Genomic DNA, 10,196 nt, shown 5'->3' with positions numbered 1-10,196 from the left:
CCATGAATGCCCCCACCCTCCCACCCTGGCCTGTGGCCACACGCCCTCTGCCCACCACCACCCACGGGCAGCCATCTGTCCATCCAGAGGCCCTACCTCCTGATCACCCTTGTACTCGCCGAAATGGAAGATGCGAGCTTTGAGCTCCAGCTCCGCGGCTATCTCCTCCTCCCTGGCGACGGACATCATCAGCGTGTTGATCCACTGCTTCAGTTGGCTGACCTCCCGGTCCCTGGATGGGGGACCAGCACCTCTCTGAGCCTGCTGGCCTCTGCCGCATGCTGAGGGCTGGGTGAGGCCCAGGGTCAGAGGCGCTGGTGAGATGCAGGAGGAAAATGTAAGATCTTTAACAATCCACACTAAAAAAAAAAACGAAAACAAAAACCAGCCTTACTGAGGTATGTAATTCGCCATCAAATTCTTTACAAGTGTACGATTCAGCTGTTTTTAGTAGAGTTGCAAAGGTGTACAACCACCGCCATAATCTAATTTTAGAACATTTTCACCAGCTGGGGAGAAACCCAGGCGGTCACTCCCACTCTTCCATCTCCCCTACCGTGCCTCCTGGATATCTCAGTAACATGGAGCCACACGACATCTGTCCCTCCGTGTCTGGCTCTTTCATTCAGAATACTGTTTTCAGGTCTGTCCGTGCTGTAGCGCGTATCAGAGCTCCACTCCTTTCTGTGACCGCGGTGGTCCATTTATGACTCTGCAGTAGTGCACCGTGTGCAGAGGCCACACTTTGCTGATGGCTTCTTCACCACTGGACACCTGGGTACTGCCCACCTTTAGGCTCTTGGGAATAATGCTGCTATGGACATTGACAGGACAGGGCTTGGTGAGGACGTGTTTTCAATTCTCTTAGGAATAGGACAGCAACAATCAACTCTTACATGAAATAATATATATTGAGAAGTTTTTTAAATCTTTCACAATCATGGCAGACACTGACCATTGTATGTTGGGGTTTCTGGAGCAGGAATCCTGGCTCTTAGGGTGGTCGTGGGGCCGTCCTGTACAGGCGGCTGCATGCAAGTCCTGGCCAGGGTAAGCAGGACATTGGCCACTCAGCCAGCAGTGCCGGGAGGCCTAGAGGTGTCCCTTACCCCTACGGTGATTTTGTGTCTCTGCGCATTGGTTGATGGAACCTACTGACATTTTCTCCTTTATAGGCCAAGTGCCATGGGCTGCTGCTCCTTTGCCCACTGGGGGCCACTGGTCCGTCACACGCACCGCCACAGGGTTACGGGCCTCAGCCTCCCAGTGCCCCCCCCCCGGGCTGCAGCCCCATGGCTGTGGGGCTGAGGCCAGAAGCCTGAGCATGAGGGATCCTGACCTGGTCTGGCCAGCTCTCCTGGGCTCTCAGAGGCAGATGGCCTGAGAGGCCACATGCAGCTCACACATACCCTCCCCCCGGGCCCTTGTGGGGTGTACGCAGGTTGCCCGGGACAATAACAGAGGCCGGACACCCCTCCAACCCTGAGTGCCCACCAAGAGGGCGGGTGCGTTTGGGGTCAGTGATGCATCTCCTAAGGGTACGTGATTGCACTCGGTTCTAGCCTGTTTTGTAAAGCTTCCTCTACGTCCGGTGCCTGGACCCATGAGTGACCCTACAGCCGGCACCTCTGCTACGTGGACCAGGTTGGGGGCCGGGGGGTAATTTTGTTGTTCTATTTCTTCTCCAGGTAATTGGGATAAAAAGGTACCTTTTCCCCACTAGTTCTCTTTAAATGTCAAATTGTTGGGTCACAGGCTTTTCTCTACCACCAGATCCCACTGGTAAAGGAGAAGAGTCTCAGGAAATGCAGGGCATGAGGGACACACTGCTCAGTGTCGGTCCTTTCAGACCAGCGTGCACATCACCGGCACATCTGTCAGAACCGCAGGGTCCAGGCCCCACCCAGGACCTGCCCAACTAGAGACTTCACTTACCAAGATCCCCGGGAACCCTCCTACAGTGTGGGAGGGAATGCAAGCTGCTGCAGCCACTGTGGAGAGCAGTATGGAGGATCCTCAGAAAGCTAGAAATAGAGCTACCATGTGATCCAGCAGTCCCACTCCTGGGCATATATCCAGACAAAAGTCTAATCCAAAGAGATACGTGCAACCCCATTTTCAGAGCAGCACTGTTCACAACAGCCAAGACATGGAAACAACCTAGGTGTCCGTGGACAGACGAATGGATAAAGAAGGCGAGGTGCATATATACAATAGAATACTACTCGGCCATAAAAAAGAATGTAATAGGACTTCCCTGGTGGCCCAGTGGTTACGACTCCGTGCTTCCAATGCAGGGGGCACGGGTTCAACCCCTGGTTGGGGAACTAAGATCCCACATGCCACAGGGTGCAGCCAGAATAAAAGAACGCCATTTGCAGCAACATGGATGCAACTAGAGATTGTCCTACAAAGTACAGTAAGTCAGAAAAAGAAAGACAAATATATGACATCATTTATATGTACAATCTAAAAGATGACACAAATGATCCTATCTATGAAACAGAAACAGACAACAGACAGAGATAAAAGACTTGTGGTTGTCAAGGGGGAGGAGGTTGAGGGAGGGACGGAGTGAGTGGGAGTGTGGGGTTAGCGGATCTAAGCTATGATATACAGAATGGATAAACAACAAGGTCCTGCTGTAGAGCACAGGGAACTGTGCTCAGTACCCTGTGATGAGCCATAACGGAAAGAACTATTTAAATATACATGTACATGTTTGCGTGCCGGAATCACGTTGCTGTGCAGCAGAAGTTAACACAACATTGTAAATCGACTGTACTTCAATTAAAAGATACTGAGATTAAAAAAAAGCAAGATCCCCCGGGGAGTCCAACGCACAGCGCCCGAGGAGCATTTTGCCACCGGAAAAGTGATCACACAGGGCGGGAACCTATGGGTTGAAAGGGACTTAAAGATACAACTGATTGCAGAGTATTGATCTTATTTGGATTCTAATTCAAATTAATGATTGAAAAACTCCGTTTATGGATTTTGAATATTCAATATTAAGGACTTCTTTTTTTAATGCTATGATGGTATTGTGGTTAATTTGAGGAGGCCTCATCTTTTTAGAAGTATCTATTGAAACAGTTAAAGATTAAATGATACAATGCCTGGAATTTGCTTCAAAACAATACGGGAGGGACTTCCCTGGTGGCGCAGTGGTTAAGAATCTGTCTGCCGATGCAGAGGACATGGGTTTGAGCCCTGGTCCGGGAAGATCCCACATGCCGCGGAGCAACTAAGCCCACGCACCACAACTACTGCGCCTGTGCTCCAGAGCCCGCGAGCCACAACTACTGAGCCCACGTGACACAACTACTGAAGCCCACACGCCTAGAGCCCATGCTCCACAACAAGAGAAGCCACCGCCATGAGAAGCCCATGCACCCCAATAAGAAGCCCATGCACCACAATAAAGAGTAACCCCTGCTCACTGCAACTAGAGAAAGCCTGCACGCAGCAACGAAGACCTAATACAGCCAAAAATAAATACGTAAATAACTTTATAAAAATAATATGGGACATAGGGAAGTGGGTGGGGTCTAGGTGAAGGGAGATTGGCTACAAGTTGATCACTGGTGAAGCTGGTGATGGGATCCTGGAGACTCATTATACCATCCTCTCTACTTCTGAAGAGTTTTTTTTGATGTGGACCATTTTTAAAGTCTTTATTGAATTGGTTAAAATATTGCTTCTGTTTTACGTTTTGGTTTTTTGGCCCCGAGGCATGTGGGATCTTAATTCCCTGACCAGGGGTCGAACCCGCACCCCTTGCACTAGAAGGCGAAGTCTCAACCACTGGGCCTCCAGGGGAGTCCCGCCTCTCTACTTTTGTATATGTTTATGTGTTTGAAATTTTCTTAGAGCCACTGGGCTGAACTGGAGAAGTTATAATAGGTTTTATAGACAGTAACAAGAAAGGGAATCCCTTCATAAATACCTGGGGACATATACTCAGAAAGTTTGCTGAACTGGTATTAAAGAGACAGAGAGAGAGAGAGAAAAGCGAGCAGAACCAAATGTGAATAAAGGTCATTCAAAGACCAAGCAAAAGAGAAGGAGTTACCATTTTCCTGCAGAAATAGCAGCAAAAAGAACAAAAATAACATATTTTGAAGTAGGGGGCGATGGTAGAGTAGGAAGCCCCAGGAGTCTACCTCCCCATCCAGACCACTGTTGCACTGGCAGAACTGTGATGGAGCTCTTCTGTAACTCTGGAGTCTGTTGAGGCTTGCAGTTTCTAGGGGAAGACTCTGATGTAAAACTGTGTTAATTTCTGTCCATTTCAGCACTGAGCACAGTAACAGCTACCTATCCCCCACCTCCATCCCTGTGGCAGCATCCACAAGGGAAAGTCTCAGAAAAGACCTGAGACCTTAAGTTTACACCTCAGGCTGATTCTCAGCACAAAGATAGCGTACAACAATCAAAAAAACCAAAACCAACAAACAATAAACAGAAAACCCTGGGGAAGAGACAGAATATGATTTCCAGAGTTAACACATTATTAGACTCAAATATTCAGGTTTTACCAAAAATTCACAAGGCACACATAGAAATGAGAAAGTATGGCCCATTGACAGGAAAAACAAACAAACTGTTCCTTAAAAAACATGATGGCAGGTATACTACCAAGACTTTTAAAAAACTGTGCTAAAAGATGCTCAAAGAGGGGCTACCCTGGTGGCGCAGTGGTTGAGCGTGCGCCTGCCGATGCAGGGGACACGGGTTCGTGCCCCAGTCCGGGAAGATCCCACATGCCGCGGAGCGGCTAGTCCCATGAGCCATGGCCACTGAGCCTGCACTTCTGGAGCCTGTGCTCCACAACGGGAGAGGCCACAACAGTGAGAGGCCCGCGTACCACAAAATAAAAAAAAAAAAAGATGCTCAAAGAACTAAAAGAAGATGTGGAGAAGGTCGAGAAAATGATGTGTGAACAAAATGGAAATATGCACAAAGAAGTAGAAAACTTAACAAGAAATCAGAAAAGAAAATCTGGAGCTAAAAAACACAATCATTGAAATAAATAATTCACTAGAGGGACTGAAAGGCAAATTTGAGCAGGGAGAAAAAACAATCAGTGATCTTGAAAAGAGGACGATGGAAACTATGGAGGCTGAGGAACAGAAAGGAAAAGACTGAAGAAAAGCAAACAAAGCCTAAGGAACCTGTAGGACAACATCAAAAGGACCAATATATGCATTGTGGGCGTCACAGAAAGAGAAGAGAGAGAAAGAGGCGGAGAATATATCTGAAGAAATAATGGCTGAAAAGTTTGCAGACTGGATGAATGTAAACATCCAGGAAACTCAAAGAACTCCAAGTATGAGGAAGTCAAAGAGACCTACACTGAGACACATTATAACAAACGATCACAGCATAATCAAAAGCCAAAGAATCTTGAAAGCAGCGAGAGAGAAGCAAATCCCCACATCCAAAGGATCTTCAATAACATTTCCAGCACATTTCTCATTAGAAACTGTGGAGGCCAGAAGACAGAGGCCAATATATTCAAAGTGTTCAAAGGAAAAAAAAAAAAAGTCAACCATGAATCTTACATCTGGCAAAAGGGTCCTTTAAAAGTGGAGAAATCAAGACATTCCCAGATGAACGAAAGCTGAGGGACTTGGTGACCACTAGAGCTGTCCTGCAAGAAATGCCCAGAGGAGTCCTGCCAGGTGAAATGAAAGGTTACTGATAGTAACTTGAAGCCACGTGAAGAAATAAAAATCTCAATAAAGGTAAATACATCAGCAAGTACAGAAGCCAGTATTACGGTAACAGAGGCTTGTAACTGTACTTTCTGTTATTTCTATGATTTATAAGACTGATACATTTAAAGAAGAAAAAATCAGTAGTGTAAAAACTAATATTACTGAAACTTGTTGGTTTGTACCTCCAAATCTTGGTTTCTACATAATTTAAGAGACTAATGCATTGAAAGAATTGTTAGCTTATGTTTTGGGGCACACGATGTATGAAGACGTCAGCAACCACTTAAAGGGGCAGGGATGGGGCTGTTAAGGAGCAGTTTTAGCATGTTATTCAAGTTAAGCTGATAGAGATTCAAATTTGAGTGTTATTTATAACTTTAGGTTAGTAAACGTAACCCTCGTGGCAACCACAAAGAAAAGAGCTATAAAACATACACAAAAGGAAATGAGAAAGGAATGTAAATGTTTCACTACAAAAATCAGCTAAACACAAAAGATGACAGTAACGTAGGAAATGAGAGATTAAAATAAAAGAGCTATAAAGCTGGATATAGCGTGATGACAGAAGTCAGTCCCTCCGTATTAGTAATTTCTTTAAATGTAAATGGATTAAACTCTCTAATCAGAAGACAGAGATTGGTAGAATGGGTAAAAACACATGACCCAGCTAGACGCTGCCTATCAGAGACTCGCGATCCAAAGACACAAGCAGGTCGAAAGTCAAAGGATGAAAATGGTATTCCATGCAAATATAACCGAAAGATAGCAGGAGTGGCCATATTAATACCAGACAGACTTTAAATCAGAAAAGGTTACGAGAGACAAGGAAGAACATTATACATTAATAAATTATATATTAATAAAAGGTTCAATACAGCTAGAAGATATAACAATTATAAACATTATAAACATTAACCCACCTAATAACAGATCTTTAAAATCATCCTAAATTCACCAAATAATATTTTGTTATCGAGGTTTAAGTTACATATCAGAAATGTACCCATTTTACGTATACCATTCGATGTGGCTTCACAAATGTACATGCTGTGTAAGGACCAGCATATCAAGGTATAGGGCCTTTTCACATTGAAAAACCGTTCCTCAAGAAGTTAAAACTACAGGGCTTCCCTGGTGGCACAGTGGTTGGGAGTCTGCCTGTCGATGCAGGGGACACGGGTTCGTGCCCCGGTCCGGGAGGATCCCACACGCCACGGAGCGGCTGGGCCCGTGAGCCGTGGCCACTGGGGCTGCGTGTCCGGAGCCTGTGCTCCACAGCGGGAGAGGCCACAACAGTGAGAGGCCCGCGTACCACAAAAAAAAAAAAAAGGAGAAGAAGAGATCCTTCTCACCCCTCAAACTTGAGAGCCGTGCTCGCCTAGACCCTGGCATTAGGATTCTGGAGGAAACGAATGACACACACTTGGCTCTGGTTCCTTTATAGGACCTGGGTTTTGTTTGTTTTCCTGGTCTGCTCCAGCATCGTAGCTTTTTCTTCTCAGTCTTATCCCTGTGGAGGTGTCCAGTGTGAGCTCCTGTCCCTGCACCTGGGCCTTGGGTTCAGTCCAGGGCGGTTTTCACCTGCCGGTGCACTGGCTTTTGCCTCTCCTGCCTTCCGTCTGTTGGCACCTGGAATTCCTCCCACTCGTCACCTGCAGGCATAGCCCTGGGCCCTGCCCTTTCTCCTGCACTGCCACCTTGTTCTTGTCCTTGGAGCTCTGGTAGCTGTCCCAGCCTACTGCCCACTCTGCCCGCCTGATTGCCGGCCATGTTCAGTCCTTATCACGCCCTTAACCCCGGTGGGCTTTCCTGTGCCCCGATGGTTCTTTCCCCAGCAGGGCTGAAGCCTCTCCAGAGAGGAATTAAGACGTTCTCCTAATTCTCACAGTGTCTATGTTTACTAGGATTTCTCAAACTCATCCCCTTCGTGAATTTTTTTTCTCCTGTTTCTGATGACAATTTTTGTTGGCTTCTCTTTAGAGCTGGAAGTCAGCGCAAGTCCAGTCCCGGGACCTAAGGTGAGTTGTGTCGCTTTAATCGAGTGTCGGGATGGAGCCTGGGCCAGAGGCTGACATGCGGGCTGGTGTCCACCGGGCCATGGAAGCTCGTTTCCAAGTCTGAGTGGCAGTCATGGGCGGCAGGTGCCTCGCGTGGCTGCCAAGACTCAGCCTACACGGCGTGTGGCCTCAGCCGAGGCCGGCATGGGCAAGTACTTCCTGCTGGGTGTGGCTGGCCTTGTCCCGGTGGCCCCAGCTACTGCAGGGCTGACCCTCACCTCCAGCGATGGTGTCTGGGGTTCTGCTGGATTCCTTCCTGCACATTTTCTGACTTCCTGGTTGGGCTGGTCCTTCTTGGAGGAAGGTTTGTGCGGTATCCAGGAAGGGACTGAGGCTTAATTTCTCTTTCCTGCTCCTATGGTCACTATGGCACAGCTGGGAGGGGCTCGGGTTCCCTCTGGCTTGAGCACCTCTGCTTGGCTTCTCTCTGATCCCATCACCTCTGCCCTGTCTGGAGACACAGAACTGACCCTGGCGCTCAGGCTCTGTCCTTACCTCAGCCTGTCCTGTGTCTCTTGTGTGTCTCGGGCCCATCTTCCCGGTCTGGGCTCTCCTTGGAGGGCCCAGGGAGTGAGCGTCTCAAGCAACTCACAGCAGGGAAAGGGCTGGGACCTGAGGCAGGAAGCCAGGGAGCCAGCGTGCGATTCAAGGAGGTGTTCGCCCTCAGGGTCACAGGCGACTCCTCACGTGCGGTGCCCTTGACAGAGAGTATTTGATGCCCTGTCCGCTCGTCCTGCAACCTTACGTGCCCAGTCAATGTACAGGGGCAACTGGCCAAGTCAGCCTTAAGAAGTCCTGAATTCACCAAATAATATTTTGTGGTTGCGGTTTAATTTACGTATCAGAAATGTACCGTTTTGTGTATACGGCGGGGCTACACAAATGTACACGCTGTGTAAGGACCAGCATAATCGAGGCACAGGGCCTTTTCACACCCCCAAACTTCCTCGTGCCCCTCGGTCTCCTCCCTCCCCTTCCCCCGCCAAAGGCACCTGATGGGCTGAAGTCTCCATTCACTTTGGCTTCTCAAAGATGCTCACACCCTGAACTCAGGCTGAACTCAGCGACTTGCCCTCACCAGTGGAATGTGGGCAGCACGTCCCTTCTGTGACCAGGTTACAGAGGATCCTGACTTCCGTCTTGCTAGGAGACTCTCTCCGCTGGCTTTCCGGCTTGCACACAAGCTGCCCTATCCAGGAGCCCACGTGGCAGGGACCGAGGGTGGCCTCTGGCCTAGAACCAGCCAGGACCCAAATCCTGAGAACAGTCGTGTGCACGAGCTCAGAGCTCAGAGCCCTGGGACGGTTGCAGCCCAGCCTCCACCTGGACAGCAGTCCCCGTGAGGCCCCGGAGCAGAGAAGCCAGCCCAGCCGTGCACAGGTCCCTGACCCACAGAAAGCCTGACATAATACATGTGTGTTAGACTGAGCCACCAAGTTCTGGGGTAATTTGCGACGCAGCAATGGATCACAAACACAGTTGGTTCCAGCCCTCCCGGTTAATAAGATAGTAGGTGTTCTCTGGTGCCTGCCTTCTTTCCCTCACCCGCATCACTGGCTGGCGTGATAGTCTGTTCCTTTTTACTGCTCAGTAGATTTGTACGGTGTGTAACGGCCCCCTTTACACGTCCGTGCCCTAATCCCACGAACCTGTGAATATATTACATTACCTGGCAAGGGGGAACCAGGGTTGCATTTGGAATTAAGGCTGTTAGCCAGCTAACCTTGAGATGGAGAGATGGTCCTGGATTATCTGGTTGCACCCACTGTAATCACAAGGGTCCTTGTAAACGGAAGACAGAGGCAGGAAAGAGAGTCAAGCAATGTGAGGGGAGGAGGCCTCCGCTGGCATTGCTGGCTTCAAAATGCAAGGGCAAGGTGGCCTCTGGAAGCTGGAAAGGTCAGAAAAGGGCTCTCCCTCAGGGCCTCTGGGAAGAATGAAGCCAACACCCTGATTTTAACCCAGCAAGACCCATGTCACGATTCTGGCCTCCAGAAGTGTAAGAGAATAATTCTGGTTGCTTTAAGCCCCTCGGTTTGCACTAATTTGTCACAGCAGCGGTGGACACCCAATAAGAGTGCTGTGGGCAGGCCGCACTGTCCATCCGCTCGCCTGCTGGTGCCATGGCATGAGCCCAGCGCTGGCTGCCCTGCCTGACTCCACTGTGGCACTCCTGAGAGTTTCAGGACACTGTCTCTAACACGGCCACTCTCGCTTCCACTGGGGGAAGATACTGCTCATTTGCTGTTGTATATATTTTTTGAATACAGACTTCATATTTTAGAGCAGTTTTAGGTTCACAGCAAAACTGAGTGCAAGGTGCAGAGATTTCCCGAATTTCCCCTGCCCCCCACCTCCCCCACTATTGACATTCTGCGCCAGGGTGGTCCGCTTACCACAACTGATGAAGGCACAT

The 10,196-nt window shown here is 48.8% G+C and overlaps 1 protein-coding gene across 4 annotated transcripts in view; it reads right to left on the bottom strand.

Annotated features, from left to right (window-relative positions):
* CFAP100 (cilia and flagella associated protein 100) overlaps positions 1–10,196 on the bottom strand; it is a 48,115-nt gene that overhangs the window by 3,385 nt on the left and 34,534 nt on the right. For all 4 annotated transcript variants that reach the window (XM_024763438.1, XM_024763439.1, XM_024763441.1 and 1 more), the window contains one exon: positions 97–232. In XM_024763438.1, the coding sequence (XP_024619206.1) occupies positions 97–232 (136 nt within the window). The remainder of the gene's footprint in view (positions 1–96; positions 233–10,196) is intronic.

The sequence above is a fragment of the Neophocaena asiaeorientalis genome, unplaced genomic scaffold (genome assembly GCF_003031525.2).
Source record: "Neophocaena asiaeorientalis asiaeorientalis breed wild unplaced genomic scaffold, Neophocaena_asiaeorientalis_V1.1 scaffold433, whole genome shotgun sequence".
Lineage (NCBI taxonomy): Eukaryota > Metazoa > Chordata > Mammalia > Artiodactyla > Phocoenidae > Neophocaena > Neophocaena asiaeorientalis.
Note: the sequence above shows the minus strand (reverse complement) of the source record. Positions and strands in the feature narration are given on the sequence as shown.